Source organism: Trachypithecus francoisi, unplaced genomic scaffold (genome assembly GCF_009764315.1).
Source record: "Trachypithecus francoisi isolate TF-2019V2 unplaced genomic scaffold, Tfra_2.0 Lachesis_group8, whole genome shotgun sequence".
Classification (NCBI taxonomy): domain Eukaryota; kingdom Metazoa; phylum Chordata; class Mammalia; order Primates; family Cercopithecidae; genus Trachypithecus; species Trachypithecus francoisi.
In genome coordinates, this window is record NW_022681473.1 from 106,294,234 (window position 1) to 106,318,961 (window position 24,728).

Below are 24,728 nucleotides of genomic sequence, written 5' to 3' on the forward strand. Positions count from 1 at the left end.
ATTGTAATTCAAGGATTTACAAGACATTTCTGCATGAGAGAGCAGTGATTAGGATTTGTCTTCATATGGGAGCCTCCCTGTATTGGATGAACCTTCTTGGCCTTGTCAATATAAAGAACATGCATGCCCACTGTTCTGAAGACATCCTAGACATCTGCGATGGGTCCAAGACAGAGTCTTCAGACTGAAGTGTTACCGGTTTCATTTAGCAATGTCAGTGGAGTATTTCTTTAGCAGAACCATGCCCCTGACGAATTACAGAAATGGTTTCCCTAAATCTCAATTTAGGCTGCCCCACAGCTGAAAATCATTATCCTTTGTCCAGTCATTGTTCACTGCAGGGCAGGAGCCCAGACAACCACGGGAAGAGTAGGCAGACCAAGTCTTTTCCCTTCCAGGCAGGAATGACTAGGGGAAGGCCCTGGATTGGGCCTGATTTGCCACTATCTGGACCACATGGCTGCTGGCCCACCTGCAGGGTTATTTAAGGCCAAAGCAGGCTTAAGGCAACTAGCCCTATGTGAGCCATTGAAGCCAGATTATACCTTCAGGATAGGTCTAGGAATTTCTCTTGAAAGATATTGATGTTCTTGCTGTGAATCATCTTGAGGCAAAAAGTGAAAAACAAAACAAAACAGGTGGTCTTTGGGCAGGAAGATGAAGGCCTCTCTTCTCTTTATGGGCAAGAAGGGTGTTCAGAGAGGCCTGGAGACTTCCAAAGGCAGGAAGTTCACTGGCCTCTCCCTGCCACCAACACTGCCAGAAACTTCAGGAGGGTTTGCAAAATGCAGCTGAACTGGTGGGTGCTCTGAAACTACTGCTTTGAGCAGTTGTAACCGACTGTCTCTTTGGTACTTTTGTTATTTGAGAGCTTCCAACAGCATTTTTCAAATGTGATGGGCCCGTGTCCATACTTCCAACAAACAGCTGCAGCTCAGAGGCCACCACCATGCGGCTCAGAGGTGAGCTGCAAGCCCTCCAGGATGGCTCTGGGGTTGGAAACCCAAGAGCAGATGGACTTCCTGCATTTGTGGGATGGGAGTTCAAGCTGTTGTTATTTTAGAATTAAGGGGAAATGACACCTTAAAAACTGGAGAAGTCAAGGCCATCTGGGCTGCAGAAGGAAGACACGACTATGTCTTGAAATGACACGAGATAATTTCTGTCAGTGTTCTGTTCTTCACTTCTTGCATCCCAAGTTCACAAAGCAATGACAAAGGACTAAGTTCATGATCAGTGACAATGGACCAGGCCCACAGCCTTCCTGACCAGGTGGTTTTCTTAAAATCATTCTGGGGGAGGGAGGTGTCCCAAGTACATCCAAAGGCCCCAGTTGTCCCGAGATGGTGTTGGGCCTCAGCACAACATACAACCCAGAGTGAGGCCAAACACATCCAGGCCATGAAAGAAAGGGGCTAGATCCCTCTAGTCAGCGTGCTTTTTGCTGAATGTTTCTACAGACCCACTCCCTCTCACTTGAGAAGCCATTATCAGTTATCAGAACACTTTGTGTCTGGCTTTACAACAACCCAGATTCCAATCTTGCCAACAGCTAATAGAGCCAAAGGAACGGTCCCAGGGCGCACGACTGGTAGTGACCAAACTGGGGCTAGAAGTAGGTCTGTTGGTTTTGAGGTACCCAGGCTCCTCTCACCCTGGACAGTGACCAAGAACAGTGTCCCAGGCAAATTATAGGAATGAGAAGGCTCTTAGCCCCAGCTCTGCTGATTTAAAGGAATTAGCAGGGGCATTCCCTCACCTGGGAGATCAGTGCTTCTTCCGCTTCCCCGTAAACTGATGGGTATGACAACCCCACGCAGCCTTCACAGTTCCACAAACTCAGCTGCTGTGGTTTGATAGCCAGAGTTGGGCTTCGATCTGAGGACCAAAGTTTTAATTCTGTCACTAACTAATGAGTTACCCTGGCTAGTCACCTTCATGCTGTAGATTTCCTCTTCTATTTAAAATGCAAATCTGCCATGTCCCTCTCCTGCCTAAAACCCTTCACTGATGCCTTTCACGTAGCCAGCTAAAGTTCTAGGAACTCCCCATTCAAGCCTGAGCCACCACACAGAGTCAAGAGGAATGTTGAGAATGGGGTTTTGTCCCTTCTGAGCTCTTTGGTGCTCCTCCAGGAGGGAGCCAGGCAGAAGGTGAAGGGATGTGGACACTCATTAGGTTCGGCAGCTGGAGACTCCTCCCAGGGCTGTTGCTGAGGCTGGGCAAGCCCCTTACTGTGCATCTGCAATTCTCCTGGACCCAACAACTACCAAGTTTCCTACCCACACAGTTTCCTTCTCTGTGTCTCCTTCTCACGGTCAGTTCCCTCTGTCTCTCTCCCTGTTATGTGCAGCTCTGACACACTGATCACAAGTCCTGGAACTCCCCTACTCACCAGTCCAGGGACAGAAACTGCAAGTTGTGCTTATTCACACACTCAAGCACAGCCTTCCTGCCCACTCAGATGCCCACCCGACTCCCCAGGGATGCCCATTTAACAGCATCATCCTGAACACCACGATAAAGTAAAATGAAAATGAGACACTGGAACCACCCAGAGCCCAAGTCTGCCCTCAAAATTTCCCAGGGGAGCCCTAGTGGCGAGATGTTCACTCAGCAGGTTCCCTGGTTCCCTGGGCTTGCCGCATCCCTCTACCCTCTACAAGACTCTCAGCCCTCAGCTGTTCCTCCTCCCTTGCCCTCCCCCTTCTCTTTCTCTCCGACCCCATTCTCTCTTTCCCTCAGTTACTTGACATTTGTCTCTTGCAAGAACTCTTCCAAGATTCAGAAGGGCACTGTTCACGTGCTAGTAAAAGCATGAGCTCTGGAGTCAAACAGACCAGTAGGACAGGCTCCTAGCTCTGCTACTTACTGAGTGAATGACGCGAGCAAGTGACTCAGTCTCTGACCTCATTTTCCCATCTGTAAAACACTGATAATGATGCTTATCTCACTGAGTGGTTATAAGGATTAACTGAAATAAGGTTTGCAGATTATTCAGGGTAGTTAACACTAGCTGCTATGAAAAAAATTTCACAATCTCAGTGGCTTGATACAATAAGGGTTTACTCCTCACCCAATCAATAGGTTGATGAAAACTGGGTGCCTTTTCTGTACAGCTGTCCTCCAAGAGGTGATTCAGGGGCCCAAGCTCCCTCTATTCCCTTGGAGTCCTCCCCTGGACTCCTCCAGATGGCTGGCAGAATAGCAAAGACAGAGTTAGCAGCCAGGCCTGGAAGCGGCACCCATCAACTCAACTTTACACTGGTTAAAAGCCAGCCACATATTCTACTTAACTGCAAGGGGGATTAAGAAATATGAGTTGTCCCATGTGCCCAGGAAGAAGAACTGGGATTGCTAAGCATCTGGCTATTCTCTGCTACAACACATGAAGTATTTCACACAGTGCTTGATAGATCATAAAAACTCAATAAATATTAATAGAAGGTATGGCCCAGTGTGGTGGCTCACAACTGTAATCCTAGCACTTTGGGAGGCTGAGGCAGGAGGATTGTTTGAGCCTAAGAGTTCCAGACCAGCCTGGGCAACATGGTAAAACCTTATCTCTACCAAAACAAAACAAAAAAATTACCTGGGCATGGTGGCCTGCACCTGTAGTCCCTGCTACTCAGGAGGCTGAGGTGGGAGGATCGCTTGAGCCTGGGAGGTAGAGGCTGCAGTGAGCCAAGATCAATCCACTGCACTCCAGCCTGGCTGACAGAGTGAAACCTTGTCTCAAAAAATAAATAAATAAATAAAAATTTAAAAAGATAATATCCTTTAATGATTGCTTCCTATCATATGTCTCTCTACTTGCATGAATACCAGAATTCACAGAACTTTAGGGTAGACTTTTCAGAACACTGAATACAAAACAAAGTAAACATGTGGGTTCCGTGTTTCTTTTTCTTCCTTTTCAAGTATAGTAATCACATGCCTGACATAACTCCTATTCTGGGTGCTCTCCATGAGGCAGCACGATACATTGGAATAGCCTGCATTCAAATCCTGGCTCTCCCCTGAGCAAGGTATTAACCTGTGTTAGCCACTGTGGTTTTCTCATCTTAAAACAAGAATGCCAGTTTACCCACTTTCCAGGGTTCTTAAAAAGGGCCATATTCCCTCATCTCCAAGTAAACACTTCCTTCTGTCTGGAATACCCTCCCTATCCACTCTTCATTAGCTACCTCTTATTCCTCCTTCAAGTCTCAACTTAGATGCCACCTCCTTCAGGAAGCTTTCCTTATCTTTTTATCCCAAGTGTGGTTGAGTGCCCGTGTCTTTTGTCCCCACGTCAGGCTGTACTTGCCTTCCCAGTGCACTTACCACTGTGTATCAAAATCTCTGTTCACTTTCTGTCTCTAGCCAGATTGCTTCTTGGGGAAAGGGACCTAGTTGTGATCATCATTTTATTCCTAGCGTCAGGACAGCATCTGGCCCACAACGAGTGTGCAGTAAATATTGTCATATGAACAAATTAAAAATTTTGATTCTCCTTCAAAATGGTAACGTGTAAGACTCTTATACATCAACAAAAAATAAAAGTAAAGACAAGTTCAGGAACTGGCCAGGTGCGTTGGCTGTAATCCCAGCACTTTGGGAGGCTGAGGCAGGCAGATCATTTGAGGTCAGGAGTTCGAGACCAGCCTGGCTAACATGGTGAAACGCCGTCTCTACTAAAAATACAAAAATTTAGCCAGACGTGGTGGTGGGTGCCTGTAATCCCAGCTACTTGGAAGGCTGAGGCATGAGAATCACTTGAATCTGAGAGGTGGAGGTTGCAGTGAGCCAAGATTGTGCCGCTGCACTCCAGCTGGGCAACAGAGAGAGACCTTGTCTACAAAAAAAAAAAGCTCAGGAAGAAACATCACAGTGTCTTTCTCTTTTAAAAGGTCAGGTGGAACTAAGTAGTTGTTTCAGAAGGCAACCACACCCCTTGGGTCATGACAGGGTACCCCTGAGCAATTTACCATCTTAATTTCTCACCTGAGCAACTGAGAATATAAAAAAAATCTTCACACATTAAAAAAGCCTGGGGCTTGCCCTCTCCACTCATCTGGGGGTGTGGCAACAAGAGCTGTCTCCTGAGGGTGGCCCTGGCTGATCATGTGTCCTGGCAGGCCTGCAGATACCACTCTCCCCCATCCGTGTAGCTGAGGCACCCCTGCCTTCGCTGACTATCATCAAGAGTGAGGTCTTTCTAGTCCCAGTGTAGACTCCTAGATACAGGATGAGATCTCCCAACTCCCACCCCCAGCCAACCTGGCACACTCTCAGTCCAGGCCACTGGGCAGAGAGATTTCCACTCTGAAAATATTGAAATAGGGTGGAAATTATATCTCCACAAACCATGGGGATAATGCCTCACTAACTCCTAGACCACGCACAGTTCTGGTGTCACACACCTAAGTTTGGGGCCCTTTCTCAAAAGCTGCAGTGAATAAGGCCCTCCATGTGGGCATTGGGCACTGCCAGGGAAACTTCCCAGGAGCAGGTGATAGTTACAGAAGGCAGTCAAATGCCTAGGCACATAGGGTGAATCCCTGGTGAAACGCCACCTCCAAGTTGAAGACAATTTTAAACCTGAAAGCCAAGCTACGAGTTAAATCTTCGGACCAGATTGAGAACCTGTCTTCCCATTTGGCACATTTTTCTCTGACTGATCCCCACCCTTCACCTATTTTACATACACCTACCCTTTCCTAACTGGTTTTCTACACTGTTGTGCTTACTTTTGAGTGGTGTCTTCACTTTAACCTTTTTTGCATACTCACAAACCAATCAGCTCCCTATTCTCAGTCCAGAAAAAGCCTTGGACCCAGCCACAATGAGAAAAAAAAAACACCCAACTGTGGGGGTGGGGAACCACCCCCCTCCCCATCTCCTCTCTGCTGAGAGCTGGTCCATCACTCAATAAAATTATTCTCTGCCCATCCTCACCTTTCAACTGTCAGCGAATCCTCATTCCTCTTGAACACAGGACAAGAGCTCAGGAACAAGAACTACCAAATGAAGGTACAAACTACAATACAGGCAGGGTGGGGTGTGGTCGGGTGGGTGGGGCATCAGACCTGGAGCGGGGCGTTGCTGGTCAGAAATGTCCTGAGTCCCTCTTCTTTGGTTTCTCTGAGAAAAAGGGCAGAGTTCCAGGGATGCACACACAGTCCCAAGCACGCATATGCACTAGACAAACAGACTCACAGACACGTGCTCCACACCACAATGAAATCCAAAACACAGACTGGCCACTGCAAATCATATGACTGCAAGTGCATGCACACACACTCTTTGAAGCAGGGGTCAGCCTCCAAGAAAAAGTGATGGACAGTCTGTCTCCCATATCTGCACATCTTTGGTTCACCTGGAGATGGCCTCAGATGAGCCAAGTGACACAGAGGTATGAGAGACTGAGGATGGGCTGAGGTGTTACCCAGCACTCCAGTAGTGCTATTACCCAACACAAAAATTGGTCTGAATATCAGATTTCAAGCGAGTGAGGGAAACCCAAAAGAGGCTGGGAGAAGTCCTTATGGAGGCTAAAGCAACTCCATGTTGGATGCTAATCCACAGTTTTGGACATGTTGGCTTCGGAGTCTCCCAGAAGGCCTCTGAGATTCCCAGCTTATCAAGTGCTCCTTGTGTAAGTGCAAGCACTTACTGTAAATCTGGCCCTTAGGTCAAATAACCTTGATGTTACCATACTTCAACTGTCCTACACATCTTTTCCGAATCACCCTTCGCCTATGGTCTGTTTGCCCTGGGCCTGGGAGTGAAGCGTGGAGACACAAACGTGGCTTCTGTTTATGTCCTTACAAATTGTTTTTTTCGAAGGAACTGGATGTGTCAGCCTGTAACCTGCAAAAGGGTCTGGCTGCTTGCTGCTTGCAGAAAGAATGGATAATAAAGGAAAATCTGCTAGCTGCCGTGCTAGCAGGGGAAGAGCAGCAAACAATTCCACTCTTCAATTCATGGGGGGAGCACAGGGGTTTTTTAAGAAAGGATCTGAAATGCAGAAAAGGCAAGGATGAGGTTAGGAGGTGCCAGGTAGCATGACTTGTTCGGGTGGTCCTCTTTAATTATGGTCTTAATTGGTGGAGGGGCTGGTGCAGTCGTGGATCCTGCCAGGTTATAAATTAGTTACTCTTCAGCAGGGTATAGGTTCAATTCTCGAAGTAAGCTTTTGTTGGAGAGAGAATTCCGGAGGTGCCTGGTCCCCATCAGGATGCATCTCCTGAGGCATCTAAGGAAATATATGACCAGATAAGAGCATAGCGTGTGCTTAATAAGCACGTGGGTAAATAACTGTGCATAAGGCACGGGAGTACAGTATGGGACAGGAAAGGGAGTGGATGTTCACAGCACATCCTGAGGCTGTATTTTAAGATGAGAGGTAACATACACACAGTTTATCTCAAAGTGATATCTTGAGGCCCGGGAGGAGAGAAAAAAGGAAAGAAGAAAAACTAAGTCTAAAACACGGTTTAAGGCCAGGCGCAGTGGCTCACGCCTGTAATCCCAGCACTTTGGGAGGCCACGAGGGTGGATCACCTGAGGTCAGGAGGTCGAGACCAGCCTGGCCAACATGGTGAAATCCCGTCTCTACTAAAAATACAAAAATTAGCCCAGGCGTGGTGGCGCATGCCTGTAATCCCAGCTACTCGGTAGGCTGAGGCAGGGAGAATCGCTTGAACCTGCGAGGCAAAGGTTGCAGTGAGCCGAAATCGCGCCACTGCATTCCACCTTGGGCAACAACAGAGCGAGACTGTCTAAAAAAAAAAAAAAATCGCGGTTTGAGGCTCAGCTGTTAAGCTGCTGGTTAAAAGCCTCTTTCTTGGGCCTCTCAGTTTCCTGGGACTTTGGGGGCAGGTCTGCATAAACTGCTTAGTCGTAGACCCCCCTCCAACAATTAGGTAGGTGACTACGTAGTACTCATTCATCGGTGTCCTCAGACCCCCACACGGAGACCCTGGGGCAACGCCAAGACCCAAACCCCAGTCCTGGCGCCCTTGCCCTCAAGCGCCTGCAACTACCTCCTCCCCATTTGGAGCGGCCGCGGCCACATCTTCAACGCCAAGCCGTGGCACGCCCAGCAAAAGCGGGTCGGACGCCCTCACCCGACCTTCCGCACTCAGGGGCGAGGCTGTGCCTGGCCACCTGCTCCCCAACACTTGCACACGCACGCACGCACACACACACACGCACGGCCAGCCGGGCTACCCGGACCACTTTGACCCGAAGGCACTGGAGGCCCAGGGGCAAGGGAAAGGAGGGGTGGCCGGAGCCCGCTTCCGCCCCGGGACAGTCTCGGGTTTGCCCCAGGCGGGCTCCCTACGGGACTTGGTTCCCCTTCCGCGGCCTCGGGGGCGGGGCGTCTGTAGACAACGCCCCGCGGACGTCAGCCCGGCTGGGCGCGGGCGGAGCGGACGGCGCAGCTGTCAGTCCCAGCCCAAGGGTTGCTGGAGGCGCGCAGGCCGGCTGGGCTCCGGCCCCGGACGATGCGGCGTGCCCAGGATGCTCCCGCGCCTCGTAGTGCTGCTGGCGGCGTTCCTCAGTCGCCGCCTTGGCTCAGACGCTCATGGTAAGGCTCTGGGACGCGGCCCTTCCCTGCCCTGCTCTCTCGGCGCCCGTTCCGTTACAGTTCTCCATCCAGTGGAGAGCCCTGGCTGGCTGGCCCTCTGGGGAGAGGGGTGCCGGGCCGAGCTCCCTTACTCTGGCAAACCTGGATCTCAGGCTTACCTGTTGTGTAAGTGGAGGAGGCTGAGGCTGACAGGAACTGACGGATTGGGAAGGATAGAGAAGTATGTACAAGGCCAAACCCCCACCCCGCAAACCTCATCATCCACCCACTTCTCCATGAGCCTTAACTTTAGATCTAGGTTTTTTGCTGTTTAGGTTCAAATGACGGGACTTCTTGTCCCCTTGGGGAATAATTTTGATCTTCTGACTCTCCCTTCTCTTAGTCCTTCAACTAACCGCTTTCTGTTCTCCTCCCATCTCACCTTCATCCCTCCCTGATTTCCCCGATCTGATCCTCCGTGCTTCACCTGTAGCCCCCAACTCACTCCCACTGCCACCTGCCTCCCTCTTCCCTTAGTTCAGGCTCCTAACCCAGGCAGTTCTCTGGCAAAGTTTCTGCAACTAAGAAAAGTAAACCCCAGAGAGAGAATGAAAGAGCCCGGAGTTGGAGGGACCAAGAGCAGAGACAGAGAGCAATGACCGAAACTGCTTCTTCATGACACCAAAATACAAAGTAAAACATGCAGTCAGCCATTCACGTGATCGAGAGCTGAGTCGGGGACGTGCAGCCCAAACACCACAAAGACTCCCTGCGTTTTTCACTTTCCCTCTAATGTTTCGAAATCAAGGCACTGACGCGAAGATCAAAGACGGTATAAGAAAGCAAGCAAGAGACAGATGACAGCATCCCCCAAAAAATAAATAAAGAAAAAACAGGTGCATGATTAGAGAGATGTCGAGAAGTTAGAAAACTAGGGAGTGGAGCCGAGTCGCTGTCAAATGGAGAGAACTTAGAGGTCAAGGAGAAGGGGAATCAACCAGCCATTGGCCTTGCACATACTTCAGTCTGCTTAATCAGCAAGACTCTTAAAGTAGAAATGTTTGTTGCATTCTTACAAAGAAGACAATGGGTTCAGCAGTGTTTCCCATGGTGAATGGTGTGTACTAGGGGTAAAGGGAGAGTGGAGTTGGAATTGGTATTGAGTATCTTGCCTGGGAGCTACGGGTGCCAGCGCTTGTGGGGATGTCCTCAGTCATGTGTAGAGCCAGAGCTGACTTATTCCATCTGTCCTTGCCCAGCCAGGGGTTGGGCATCTGGCTACAGGCAAAGCCTCCTAGAAACTAAGGAATGAGGCAAGCACTTAGCTTGGGGAGCCCGGGAGAACTGTGAAGAGAAGCAGGCAGATGTCAGCAAGCGGGCTGTCTGTGTACTTAATGAGATGGCTTTGAGCTGGAGCCTGGGCCAAGCCAGGGTGGGGACCAGGTGTGGGGATGGGGCCAAGCCTAGGAATAGTGCTAGAGCAGAGACAGGGTTTGGGCAGAGCCAGGGACTAACACATCTGAGAGCTTATTCCCAACTTGCTTAGCCCTTGGCCCCTGCCTTCTTCCCTGGGAGGCATCAGACTCAGCTTGGCTCTTCTCAGCCACCACTGCAGCTTCTGATCACAGACAGCACAGGACAGTGATTTAGGGAGACACACTAGCTCTAGAATCAGACATATCTGGATTCATGTGCCCACTCTGCCCCTTAGTGGCTCCACTGGCCTCAGGTGAGCCATAGCCTCTCTGAACCTGCCTTTCTTCTTTGATAAAATTGGGGTCATCAATGCCTGCTGTGTAGGGCTACTGTGCTAATTAAATGGAACATATGTAAAGTATTTAGCCCAGCACTCAGCTCATAGTAAAGCACTCAAGAAATGGTGGCTGTTATATTCCTTGCCACCATCCTCAGCCTCCTCCTCATCCTTTGGGGGTGGGCCCTCCCAGCTGTGGTACTGACATTCTTCTCCCCAGGGACAGAGCTGCCCAGCCCGCCATCTGTGTGGTTTGAAGCAGAATTTTTCCACCACATCCTCCACTGGACACCCATCCCAAATCAGTCTGAAAGTACCTGCTATGAAGTGGCGCTCCTGAGGTGAGGAAAGGGGAAGAGCGAAGGGGAGGGAGGAGTGAATCCCCGCCTAGTCCCCTACTCCCCTAGTTTGGGAAGATACCTGCCTTGTTAATGAAGTGAGTGCCTGAGGGCCGCTGACACAAAGCCAGCAGTTGACAAGTACTGATGGAGACTCCTGTGCTAAGCAATGTGCCCGGAGCTCTGGGTGAAAAGGCCAGCGCCTTTGCTCACTCCAGAGTAAGAAAAGCCTTTGCACCAAGGCTTTTCTTTTTTTTCTTTTGTTTTGTTTTGTTTTGTCTTGTTTGGAGACAGCTTCACGCTCTGTCCCCCAGGCTGGGATGCAGTGGTGCAATCTCAGCTCACTGCAGCCTCTGCCTCCTGAGTTCAAGCAATTCTCCCACTTCAGCCTCCCTAGTAGCTGGGATTACAGGAGCCTACCACCATGCCTGGCTAATGTTTGCATTTTTAGTAGAGACGGGGTTTCACCATGTTGGCCAGCCTAGTCTTGAACTCCTGACCTCAGGGGATCCACCCACCTCAGCCTCCCAAAGTGCTGGGATTACAGACGTGAGCCACCACCTCCGGCCTCCATGGCTTTTCTGTCTTACTGGAAAAGCAGGAGAAGCATCCACAGTATAGCCAGACAACAGGGGAACCCTAATGACTGCAAACACAATGAGAAGGGAGAGACTGGGCTGTGCTGTAGGAGCTAGCAAGGCTTTCTGGAAGAGCTGGGACTACTCGTATTCCTATCTAAAAATCTTCTAGACCACATGGAAATTGGTACAGGGTCCCAGGACCAAGGGAGACCCCTCACAATGAGCTGCCGTGGACTAGAGGATATAGCCTGAGGTCTGTCCCAGTTTCTCCCACTGTGGGAGCTCTCTTCCTGGCCTCTTGCCTCTCCCTTAAAGGAGGTAGGATTGAGCACAGGCTCCTTTCCAGTGCCTAACCTGGTATCTCTTCAGGTATGGAGTAGAGCCCTGGAACTCCATCTCCAACTGTAGCCAGGCCCTGTCCTATGACCTTACCGCAGTGACCTTGGACCTGTACCGCAGCAATGGCTACCGGGCCAGAGTGCGTGCTGTGGACGGCAGCCGGCACTCCAACTGGACCGTCACCAACACCCGCTTCTCTGTGGATGAAGGTGCTTTTCCTCCCTTGACTTAGAGCATGTCTCTGAAGTCGCTTCCAGCCAGGAACTCTAGTCTAGAGCTTTTCTGTCTGTTACCATCGCTTACCACGTCAGCCAGGCTCCCTGGCTGGAGAACTAGTTGCCCAAACAGGGCAGGACTTTGGAGAACGTTAGATAAAATATAGCTCAAGTTGTTTAAAATTTAAAAGAGAACTGGAGTTGTTTATCTTACAGAAGAGAGGTCTTGGGGTGGATTGGGGCAGCTGAGTCATCAGGTCCAGGCCTGTGAACTTCTTTTTTGAGGGAGGGTTCAGGGAGAGGAAGCGAATCCATGAACACTCAGCATAGGGCAGCAAGCAGTAGGCAGAATTCGGGTGAGTCCCCCGCTTCTTTAGGGGTGAACACCCAGGGGTCATCCCTTTGAAATGGGAAGTGCTACTAAGGAGAAGTTACGGATCCCTTTCTGGAGAGGTAAGAGGAAAGGATAAGCCCCTAACTCAATGGGATTTTGCGTCCCACCAGTTGGGATTAAGAAAGTTTGTGTGCACGGAGACCTTGCTGTAGGATTCAGAGTTAGAGCCGATGGTCTGGGAGGTCGTTGGCTGCTCACAGGGCACTGCTCAGCTGGTGCAGAAGCATTTCCCAGCAAGGGTGTTTCAAACACCTATTTCCAGGGCCCAGGCTCGGAAATTCAAGCTAACTGTGTCTTGAATGGGCCCAGGGCATCTGTATTTTTTTTTTTTTAATATTTGGTTCTTTGTATTCTGATTTGAGCAAGGCAATTAAAAAGACGTTTTTGAGGAACTCGCCATATTTGTATATGAAATGGTTTTTAGGGCATATTGCTAGCTGTTTGTTTGTTACAGGTGATAACAGCATGGTAGTTATATTTACAAAGGTGTGATACGTGAGAGATACATACTTAAGTAATTAAGAATTAACTAATACAGTGCTTGGGATTTTCTTTAAAATGCTAAAGTAAATTTCATGGGGGGATATTGATGACCCTCCCCCACCACCAATTGCTTTAAAATTGGCCTAGTGTTTGCAATTACTAAAGCTGGGACTTTGGAAATCATTATATTCTCTTCTACTTTTGTGTCTATCCAAAATTTCTACATAAAAATATAATCAATGCAATTTATCACATTAACTATTCAGAAAAGAAAATGACATTTAAAGAGAAACTAAGCAAAGTTAAAGTAGAAAGAAAATGTCCTAACCTGTAGAAAGGTATCTATCTACACACAGCTACCATAAATATTATGCTTAACAGTAAAGTGTTGGGCTGGGCACGGTGGCTCATGCCTGTAATCCCAGCACTTTGGGAGGCCAAGGTGGGCAGATCACCTGCGGTCAGGAGTTCAAGACCAGTCTGACTGACAAGGTGAAACCCATCTCTACTAAAAATACAAAAATGAACGGGGCCTGGTGGCATGCACCTGTAGTCTCAGCTACTCAGGGAGGCTGAGGCAGGAGAATCACTTGAACCTGGGAGACAGAGGCTGCAGTGAGCCAAGATCAAGCCATTGCTCTCCACTCTGGGCAACAGAGGGAGACTCTGTCTCAAAAAAACAAACAAATAAACAAAAACAAAACAGTAAAGTGTTGAAAACATTTTATAAAAAAAGTTTTTGTTTTATTTTTAATTGACAAGTAATAATTCTGCATGTTTATGAGGTACAGTGTTATGTATACATAATACATGTATACCTTGTGGAATGATCAAATCAAGGTAATTAGAATATCTATCACCTCAAATAGTTAGCATTTCTTTGTGCCAGAAACATTTAAAATATTATCTTTTAGCTATTTTGAACTATACAGTCCATTATTACCACTGCTTTCACCTTGCCATGCAATAGGCACCAGAACTTATTCCTCCTGTCTCACTGTAACTTGGTACCCATCTCCTTGTTCCCTATTCACTTCCCCCACCTGCCTCCTTCCAGCCTCTGGTAACCCCTTCTACTCTCTACTTCTATGAATCGAATTCTAAAATAATTCTACTTAGATTCTATACCTAAGTGAGATCTTATGGTATTTATGTCTTTGCACCTGGCTTATTTCGCTAATGATGTCCTCTAGGTCCATCTGTGTTGTCCCAAATGACAGTTTCCTTTTTTTTTCAATTTGAGACAAAGTCTTGCTCTGTCACCCAGGCTGGAGTGAAATGGCTTGATCTCATCTCACTTCAACCTCCACCTTCCGAGTTCAAGAGATTCTCCTGCCTCAGCCTCCTGACTGGCTGGGATTACAGGCACGTGCCACCACGCCTGGTTAACTTTTATATATTTAGTAGAGATGAGGTTTCACCATGTTGGCCAGGCTGGTCTCGGACTCCTGACCTCAAATGATCCACCCGCCTCAGCCTCCCAAAGTGCTAGGATTACAGGCGTGAGCCACTGGGCCAGGCCTCAGTTTCCTGTTTTTCAAGGCTGAACAGGATTCTGTTGTATACACATACCACATTTTAAAAACCCATTCATCTGTTGGTGGGCATTTCCATATCTTGGCTGTCGTGAATAATGCTGCAGTGAACGGGGGATACAGGTATCTCTTCAATACACTCATTTCAATATCTTTAGTAACTGCAAACACTAGGCCAATTTTAAAGTAATTGGTGGTGGGGAGGGTCATCAATGTCCCCCCATGAAATTTACTTTAGCATTTTAAAGAAAATCCCAAGCACTCTATTACTTAATTCTTAATTAAGTAATATACACCCAGTAGTGAGAATTGCTGGATCACATGGTAGTTCTATTTTTAGATTTTTGAGGAATATCCATACTGTTTTCCACAATGGCTGAGAAATTCACCACCAGCGACGTGCAAGGGTTTCCCTTTTCACCACATCTTTGCCAACACTTGTTACTTCCATCTTTTGGATAATAGCCAATCTAACAGATGTGAAGTGGTATCTCATTGTGGTTTTAATTTGCATTTCTCTGATGATTAGAGATGTTGGCCATTTTTTCATGTATCTGTTGGTCATTTGTATGTCTTCTTTTAAATGTCTATTCAAGTCCTTTGCCCATTTTAAAAACAGGTTTATTTGTTTTCTTGTTATTGAGTATTCTGAGTTCCTTGTATATTTAGGTTATTAACCCCTTATTCAATGTACATTTGTAAATATTTTCCACCCATTCATAGATTGTGTCTTCACTCTAGTAATTGTTTCTTTTGCTGTGCAGAAGCTCTTTAGTGTAATGCAATCCCATTTGTCTATTTTTGCTTTTGTTGCCTGTGCTTTAGGGATCGTATCCAAGAAACCTTTGCCCAGACCAACATCTTAGAACTTTGCCCCAGGTTTTCTTCTAGTGGTTTTTATAGTTTTAGGTGTTACATTTGTCTTTAATCCATTTTGAGTTGATTCTTATGTAAGGGGTGAGACAAAGATTTATTTTCGTTGTTCTGTTTGTGAATATACAGTTTTCCCAACACCATTTATTGAAGAGACTGTTCTTTTCCCATTGTGTGTTCTTGGCCCCTTTGTTGAAAATCAATTGTGGGTTTATCTCTGGGCTCTCCATCATATTCCATTGGTTGATGCATCTGATTTTAGGGTATATGTATTTTTAATGTGCTCCCCAAGATGCCCTTATATTCTGCTGCATTGACAAACCTGTGGCCTAGGTTTTAATTAAGCTTAATTCTGGAGGCAAAGTCTGGGGGGAACACCCAAGCCCTCCTCAGCCCTCAGGTCTCATGGTTTTGCCCCCCCACTCTACCCCATTTAGTGACTCTGACAGTTGGCAGTGTGAAGCTAGAGATCCACAATGGCTTCATCCTCGGGAAGATTCAGCCCCCCAGGCCCAAGATGGCCCCTGAAAATGACACATATGAAAGCATCTTCAGTCACTTCCGAGAGTATGAGATTGCCATTCGCAAGGTGCCGGGAAACTTTACGGTATGGAGTTCCCCAAGGCCCCAGAACCAGAGCTCCCTTGGCTTCCCTGTCCCCTGGGCTGGAAGCACCCTTGTGTGCCATTAGGAACTTTGCTTGTGGACTAAAGGGAGGGTCTGGGATGGTAGGTGAGCAGAGGAGGGAGCAGAACCCACCTCAGCCCTCAGAGCTATGCTCTTGTGAGATGCTCCTCAAAGGCATTGCCTACTAGGGCAATTGGGCACCCCAGAGCCTTTCTAGATGAAGCAATATGGCTCTGAGAGGCTCTGTAAGCTAACAGAGGGCACCCCTGGTATGGGAGAGCTGGCATCTGCAAAATCCACCCTCTTTCCTCTCCACCACAGTTGATTTCAGCGCCTTCTGGGAAGATCTTCAGCATCTATCAAACACTGCTTTTTCTTTTAAAATACAAAATAAAATTGTGGTCATTACAGAGATCATGTGCTGCCTTGGTAATTGTGGGGGCTGTTACACAAAGGATACTGAAGGGGGTTGGCTGAAATCACCTCTAAAGGCCCGCCAGCTCTCAGTGTCTGTGTGCCGTGAAATAAAATGATTTTGTTAATTGCTATGATTTTTGTTCCAGTTCACACACAAGAAAGTAAAACATGAAAACTTCAGCCTCCTAACCTCTGGAGAAGTGGGAGAGTTCTGTGTCCAGGTGAAACCATCTGTCACCTCCCGAACTAACAAGGGGATGTGGTCTAAAGAGGAGTGCGTCTCCCTCACCAGGCAGTGTGAGTCAGCCGGGCTGCTCTCAGCATGGGGAGGGAGACTGGGAGGGCCTGGTGCAATCCAAAATGCGTGCACCCGGGAAGCTGGTGCCAGCCACTGTGTTAGGTGCTGCTTCATATAACTCTGCATCCTTAACAGGAGAGAGGTCCTACTGTCCTCGTTTTAGAGATGAGGGAACTGAGGCTCAGTATTAGCAACTTCCTAGGGTTGCACAGCTAGGACTTGGTGGCAGAACCAGGTCTCTTGTGATTTAGGGTCCTCCCACTGGAGCACAGCGATGTTTCCCAACAACATCCCCCTCCCCCAGGCCATCTTCAGTCAGCTGTGCTAGTTCCTGTTGTTAAGGTCTTCTGCTGTTCTTCCTCAGAGCCAGGGATACAAAGGGCTTCTCCTTACTTCCCCTACTCTGCTCCGCTCCTTACCAGAGCTGCTAATGTCAGCAAATACTGCTCCAGGCTGTCAGTCAGGTGCCGGGGCTGTAGGGGGAGGGAGAGAATAGAGGACGAGGAGGCCACGGTCCTGCCTAGGAGGATCTCGCGTCCCGGCTGGGGAGATACAGTGTGCACAGAGGAGACTGTAACAAGCAACTCTTTCTGGACAGCTGATGAGATGTCCAGCACCCAGTGAATCAGGCCTACAGTAAGTGCTCTGGGAGGGCCCAGTCCAGTGTGGGCAGGGTCTGGCAAAGACGAAAGTGACTCCTGCTAGATCTGCAACAAATTTCAATTTATGAAGGACACTCAACAGCTCAGTGTCATTTAAGTCTCATTGCAGAGTAAGGCACTAAGTGGGTATCAGGCAGCCTTAAGAGTTTTTCATACATTCTTTCACTGATACATGAAATAGTTCTGTTCAAATCTCAGCTTTACTACTTTTGAGGTATATGACTTCGGGAAAATTACTTAACTTCTATGTGCTTCAGGATCCTAATCTGTAAAAATGGTGCTGATGATAGTATTTACCTCCTATAAGTATAAAAGTTAAAAGAATCTCATGGTATTGGTACATGGTCAGTGCTGTGTACTTCACAACCACCTTATGAGGTTGGTGGCTCTGAGAGAGTAAGTAAATTGTCCACAATTGCACAGCTAGTAAGTGGTGAAGCTGGGGACTTGAACCCGGATCTAGCAGCCCCCAGAGCCTGGACTCTTACCTGCTGTACTATCCTGCCTCGCTGTTCTGTTTGCTGTGATGAGAGTCGTGTGCAGAGAGCTGGAAGCAGTCAGCACATCTCCTAAGGGAATCCTTCAGGGCATGGTTTGGAAGGCCAGGTGGGGATTCGCAGAAACCTAGACTCACCTAGAGCTGTGGCCTGTAGGTTGCCTTGGGCCACTGAATGGTTCCTGACAGTGGCCAATGGATTTCATGGGACCAGAGTCCTGTGACCAGAATCACCATGCTCCATGGGGCCAGGCCACAAACACATCTCTCTTGGCCTGCAGATTTCACCGTGACCAACGTCATCATCTTCTTTGCCTTTGTCCTGCTGCTCTCCGGAGCCCTGGCCTACTGCCTGGCCCTCCAGCTGTATGTGCGGCGCCGAAAGAAGCTACCCAGGGTCCTGGTGAGTCTTGCAAGGAGGTCACTGCCCCATCCTTCCCAGCCACACCAGAGCTTCCAGGAGGGCAGGGAGCTCTTTTCCTCCCAGACAGTCCATTGCCTCAGCTCGCCTCTGCTCTCAGCCCTGATGTAATTGGGAGATACCTTCATCAGGCACTATGGGGACAGAGGGAGGAAGTGAGCATGAAGCCCAGTACCAAGAATGCTGCCGTCCAGTAGCTCAGATAAGACACATGGAATCACAAACCTCAATGACCACGAGCCATTTTGGTATGATCTACTAGTAGCTGGCTATGGACTAGCCCCTGTGCATTACATCTCTGATAATGAGGCACAGTTTTAACCCCTTTTCACAAGTGAGGAAACTGAGGCACAGAGAGATTGTTACACACACAGGGCCACACAACCAGGAAGCGTCGGGGATGGAGCCCACTTTCCCACAGCTAGTGGCCATGGGTATTCCACAACAGAGAAAGAAGGAAAGGCCAGAAGTGCTGGTCCTTGGGTTGCTGTCAGAGTGGGCCAGAGGAGAGAGGACGCTGGGGGGCGGTGGGGATGCTGGGCCACTGTAGAGGGGATGCGGGCTGGGGCAGGGAGGGGCTCATGGAGGAGGCCAAGCCCTCCTCCCCTCCCAGAGTGTGTCCTCTTGCTACATTGTACTGACAAATGATACATTTGCGGCAAGCCAGCCTCCAAAACTCAGCTTGCAAAGATTGGGCAGCATTTTCCAAACCTCGGCCTGTCTCTGGCCTGGAGTTCAGGCCACATTGAAGGTTGCCCACCATAGCCCCCATAGCTGACACTACTGCATGATGGCCAAGGGATCAGCTGGGAAGGACCCAGCTCCGTCTGCAAGGCAGGGGCCCCACAACTGGAAGGGGAATCTCCAGGGGGATCCTGGGATCTCTAGGGAAAACAAGAAGAGAGACAAGTGCAGTGGCGCAATCTCAGCTCACTTGCAGCCTCCACCTCCCAGGTTCCAGTGATTCTCCTGCCTTAGTCTCCCGAGTAGCTGGGATTACAGGTGTCCACCAGCATGCCTAGCTAATTTTTATGTTTTTAGTAGACATGGGGTTTTCCCATGTTGACCACGCTGGTCTCGAATCCCTGATCTCCGGTGATACGCCCACCTCAGCCTCCCAAAGTGCTAGGATTACAGGCATGAGCCACCGCACCCTGCCCCTTCTGTACTTTTGGATCACAGAACTCACTTGTCCTTGAGGGTTTTTTCTCTTCAGGATAAATATAACACAGTTCCCTTCATCTGATGATCGTAGTCATCACCACATGAATAAATTCTAATGCACAGAGCATTGGCACATTCATTAGTTTGTTCTCGTTCATTAGCTTGTTTGATCTGATCTTTCAACAGTTCATCAAGGTAAGTATTATTGGACAAGAAAGGAATTTCAAATCAGGACAGTTGAGGATGAATTCCAGATGTGTTCTTTACGGTTTGTGCAAGTCATTTAACTTCTCTGAGCTTCAGTTTTCTCCTCTAGGAAATAGAGGTAATAATATTTCTCTTACAGAATTATTGGAGGGTAAAGTTCAATTCAACATATATTTATTGAGCACCTTCTATGTACCACACTTTGTTCTAAGCACTGTAGACACATTAACTACAACATAAGGAGGCAGGTTCTGTCATTATTTCCATGTTACAGATGAGCAGCTAAAGCACAGAGAGGGGAAGTAATTTGATCAAGGTAACAAAGCTGATAAGAGTCAGAGCTGGGATTTGAACCCATGAAGTCTGGCTCTAGAGGACACATCCTAAATCACCAAACAATGTGATAGGAATAGGGACTCAACCAATCAGAGCTGCATTTGAATCATCATGTACCAAGGAAATGAGGGCAGATGTGCAACCGTGAGTCAGTGAATCCATCAGCAGACCTTAGGAGGGCCTACTGTGTGCCAGCTCAGTCTAGACTCTGGAGACAGGGTAGTAAACAACACTAGATAGTTCCTGCCCTCAAGGAGTTTGTGTTCTTTTGGGAATGTGGAGTAAGTGAGTGTGTGTATGGTGAGAGACAGAAAACAAACAAGTAAAATAATTCTAGGAACAAAGTGCTAGGAAGAAGTAACAGGGTTAATGTGGAGAGAGTGGCAGGAGTACTGGTTTAGTCAAGGTATTCAAGAAGGCTTTGCTGAAGAAGTGACATCTGAACTGAGACCTAAACCATGAACAGGACACGGCCATATAAAGTGCTGAGATCATTTCAAGCACGAGGGAGAGCATGTGCAAAGGCCCTGAGGCAGTCTGGTGCTTGATGTGTTCTGGGACAGAAAGAACACCAGTGTGGCTAGGGCAGAGGGGTTATGTGACTTCCTTAAAACCCTTGGCAATTAACAGAGAGCAGCCCCTTCTCTGCGAGTTCCACACCTGTGCCACTGCCCCACACTGCAGCCACCATGTTCGTGTGAGTCATGACTCAGGGAATAGAGAAATTAATTTGGTGTCTCACATCCAGAATTTTAGAAAATGAAATGGGCAGGAGGGTGTAGACTAGGATACAATAGAATAAGAACTGCAGAAATATTGTGGCACAGCTCATAATGATGAGTATTATTTTGTGAAACTGGTTTCAGTTATTTACATACGGGTATATATACAAGTCATTATGCAACTTATTTCTGATTTTGAGTCATCGTCAAAAAAGTTTGAAACACGCTTCTAGATGGGTCTAGCCTGCTTTCAGGTTTGAAAAGCACTGTGGATGGAGCCACCGGATAGTTTTCACCATGCTCAGCAGACCCTGGTTCTGCCTGTTACTCCATCTGGGCCCAAGAATACAAACTTCTTATGTATCTGGACTGAGCCAAACTGGGAATAGCATTAGGAGGAAAGCTGGATTTGAAAACAAAACAGAACACATTGCAGTGTAATTAAGACTGCAGTCCCCTCCGTTGAGCTCTCCTCCTGGGCCTGGCCTTCCCCGGCAGCACTGGGATGGGTGCTGGAAGGTGACTCCCACCTCTCTCACTCTGTTCTCTCTTCCCCAGCTCTTCAAGAAGCCCAACGCCTTCATCTTCATCAGCCAGCGTCCCTCCCCAGAAATCCAAGACACCATCCACCCGCTTGATGAGGAGGCCTTCCTGAAGGTGTCACCAGAGCTGAGGAACTCGGACCTGCATGGCAGCACGGACAGTGGCTTTGGCAGTACCAAGCCATCCCTGCAGACTGAAGAGCCCCAGTTCCTCCTTCCTGACCCTCACCCCCAGGCTGACAGAACGCTGGGAAACGGAGAGCCCCCTGAGCTGGGCGACAGCTGCAGTAGTGGTAGCAGCAATAGCACGGACAGCGGGATCTGCCTGCAGGAGCCCAGCCTGAGCCCCAGCACTGGGCCCACCTGGGAGCAGCAGGTGGGGAGCGACAGCAAGGGCCAGGATGACAGTGGCATTGGCCTAGTTCAAAACTCTGAGGGCCAGGCTGGGGACACACAGGGTGGCTCAGCCTTGGGCCACGACAGTCCCCCAGAGCCTGAGGTGCCTGCGGAACAAGACCCAACTGCTGTGGTATTCCGGGGCTACCTGAGGCAGACCAGATGCGCTGAGGAGAAGGCAACCAAGACAGGCTGCCTGGAGGAAGAATTGCCCCTGACAGGTAGCCTTGGGCCCAAATTCAGGGGATGCCTGGATGACAAGGCAGGCTTGCATCCACCAGCCCTGGCCAAGGGCTATTTGAAACAGGATCCCCTAGAAATGACTCTGGCTTCCTCGGGGGCCCCAACTGAACAGTGGAACGAGCCCACTGAGGAATGGTCACTCCTGGCCTTGAGCAGCTGCAGTGACCTGGGAACATCTGACTGGAGCTTTGCCCATGACCTTGCCCCTCTAGGCTGTGTGGTAGCCCCAGGTGGTCTCCTGGGCAGCTTTAACTCAGACCTGGTCACCCTGCCCCTCATCTCTAGCCTGCACTCAAGTGAGTGACTCGAGCTGAGAGGCTGCTTTTGATTTTAACCATGCCTGCTCCTCTGCCTGGACCAGGAGGAGGGGCAACCAAGGCCGAAGTAAGGCACAAGGCAGTCTGGGCACTTTTCTGCAAGTTCACTGGGGACGGCCCCAGTCAGGCCCTGCAGGGCTGGTCAGGATGCCTGGGGCAGGAGGAGGTCAACTCACTGAGCTAGTGCAGAGTGTGGGGGGCACCGACCTGTTCCATTGACTGAGGCCCTGCAGACTCTGGCAGAGCTGAGAAAGGCAGGGACCGTCTCCCTCCTTGGAACGCTTTCTTGTATCATAAAGGATTACTTGCTCAGGGGAACCATGGGGCTTTCTGGAGTTGTGGTGAGGCCGCCAGGTTGAAGCCAGCTCAGAGCCAGACCTCCCAGCTTAGGCCACCCAAGCATCAGGGCCTCCAGCAGGAAGAAGGGCTATGGGAATAGAAGCTTCAGGGCCTTGCTTCTGGCGTGGTTTTTAGGGGAAAAAGGAGGATATGGAGGCCGAGTTTGATCTCTGGGATGGTCACATGGGTTCCCCCCATCAGGCCTCTGAGGCAGGAAGCCTGTCACTGGAAGATCTTAAGGTATATATTTTCTGGATACTCAAACGCATCATAATGATTCACTGGGGAGAGACAAAGGGAGCTGAGATCCCGGATGGGGCTTCCAGCTCAGAACCCATCCCTCTGGTGGGTACCTGTGGAGCCCATCTGCAAATATCTCCCTCTCTCCAGCAAATGGAGTGGCACCCCCCTGGAGCACTGGCTGTGGCCAAGCCACTCACATCCCCACCCTGCTGCCCCACCGTCTTGCTGACAAGTTCCAGAGAAGCCGTGGTTTTTTTGTATTGGTCATAACTCAGCCCTTTGAGCAGCCTCTGGGCTTGGGCACCAGCTCATGCCAGCCCCAGAGAGTCAGGATTGGAGGCCTGTGCTTGTGTTTGCTGCTAAAGTCCAGCTACAGACCCAGAGAGCTGGGCTGGGGTCCCTGCCTTCTTGGTGTTCAGCTGTGTGACTTTGGACTAGCCACTTGTCAGAGGGCCTCAGTTTCCCCTTCTGTGAAATAAGTACTCCACCTTTAGGGGGTCCTCCATGTTTGCTGGGTATTAGCCAAGCTGGCCCTGGGAGAAAGTAGATACTGTCCACGGACTACCAAGCTGGCTTGTTTCTCATGCCAGGGGCTAACAGATCCAGTGGGAGTCCATGGTGTCATGCCAAGACAGTATCAGACACGGCCCCAGAAAGGGGCATGATGGGCCCTACCTCCCCATAGGCCATTTGGAATCTGTCTTCAAACAAAGGCAGTTCAGTCCACAGGCATGGAAGCTGTGAGGGGACAGGCCTGTGCGTGCCATCCAGAGTCATCTCTGAGCCCTGCCTTTCTCTGGAGCATTCTGAAAACACATTCTGGCCCAAGGAATCCAGCCATGACCCCTACCCCTCTGCCAGAGTGCTCTTAGGTGCCAGTCTGGCAACTGAACTCCCTCTGGAGACAGGCTTGAGGGAGGATTCCTCAGGGTTCCCTTGAAAGCTTTATTTATTTATTTTGTTCCTTTATTTATTGGAGAGACAGCATCGCACAGTGAAAGAATTCTAGATATCTCAGGAGCCCTGAAGTTCTAGCTCTGACTCTGCTGTTCCCAGGGGTGTGACCTTGGGGAAGTCACTTATCCTCTTGCAGCCTCAGTTTCCTCATCTGCGAAATAATGACTGACTTGTCTAATCCATAGGGATGTGAGGTTCTGCTAAGGAAATGGATATGAATGTGCCTTGAACACAAAACTCTGTCAATGAACGATACATGGTTTTTATTCCAATAAATTGTCAAGACCACAGAAATTGTGTGAAACCAGTCAGATTGCTGATGGCACAGTGGCTCATGGAGGACTCGGTTGTTGATAATGAGGAGGGTAATAATGGGTGGGATGTGTGATGTCACTTTAAGGAAACAGGGCTGAGGACTCAGGCTCAAATCCGACAGACCCAGGGAGTCCTCGTGCTACCTGTATTGTGACCTTGGGCCCATTACTTATCCTCTCCAGGTTTTCATTTCCCCACTCGTCATGTGGCGTTGACATCTCCCCATGGGGATGTTGTGAGGTTTACATGAAATTGCACATACAAAGTTTAACATGGTGCCAGGCATGTGGTGGTCCCCATGTGCACATAGCTGTCATTGGCTGTTAAGGCTGTAAAGAGAAATGGACAGCTTTTCTTGGAAGCAGGTGAAAATGAAAGCGATAAGGAGTATGCAGCGGGGCTCTTTCAGAAGACAGAAAAGGAAACGGTGGAAGGCACAATGCAACGTTTTGGATGTGAGTTCTGACAGTGTGGAGAGAAGAACCTGGAAATCCCTCCTTTCCAGGAAGACAGCAAACCGGACCTCCCCGGAGCTCTGTCTCCGGAGCCCTGTCCCTGGCTCCCGTCACCCAGGAGGTGTGTCCCAGCGGTGGTTCTCCTAAGTGTGGAAGTCATCTGCACTCTATTCTAGAAGCAGCCTGCTCCGTCCATGAAAAACCCCATGTGGGTTTGAATTTCTCCCCATGCTCAGCCCAGTGGGTAGAACAAACCCAGGCCCGTGGCCTGAGCTTCCTGGTGTGCTCTTTTCTTTTCTCCTTTTCTTTTCTTTTTCTTTTCTTTTCTTTTCTTTTTTCTTTTCTTTTTTCTCTTCTCTTCTCTTCTCTTCTCTTCTCTTCTCTTCTCTTCTCTTCCCTTCTCTTCTTTCTTTTCTTTTTAATGGAGTCTCCCTCTGTCGTCGAGGCTGGAGTGCAGTGGCGGCTCTCGGCTCACTGCAAGCTCTGCCTCCTGGGTTCACCCC

The 24,728-nt window shown here is 49.0% G+C and overlaps 1 protein-coding gene across 1 annotated transcript; it reads left to right on the plus strand.

Moving 5' to 3' along the window:
• The first annotated feature begins 8,396 nt into the window (after positions 1-8,396).
• Positions 8,397-23,745, plus strand: IL10RA (interleukin 10 receptor subunit alpha). The gene is made up of 7 exons (XM_033207217.1): positions 8,397-8,578; positions 10,531-10,651; positions 11,599-11,777; positions 15,506-15,675; positions 16,259-16,409; positions 17,850-17,971; positions 20,977-23,745. The coding sequence occupies exons 1-7, from the start codon at positions 8,512-8,514 to the stop codon at positions 21,901-21,903; spliced, it is 1,737 nt and encodes a 578-aa protein (XP_033063108.1). The 5' UTR covers positions 8,397-8,511; the 3' UTR covers positions 21,904-23,745.
• The last annotated feature ends 983 nt before the right edge of the window (positions 23,746-24,728 follow it).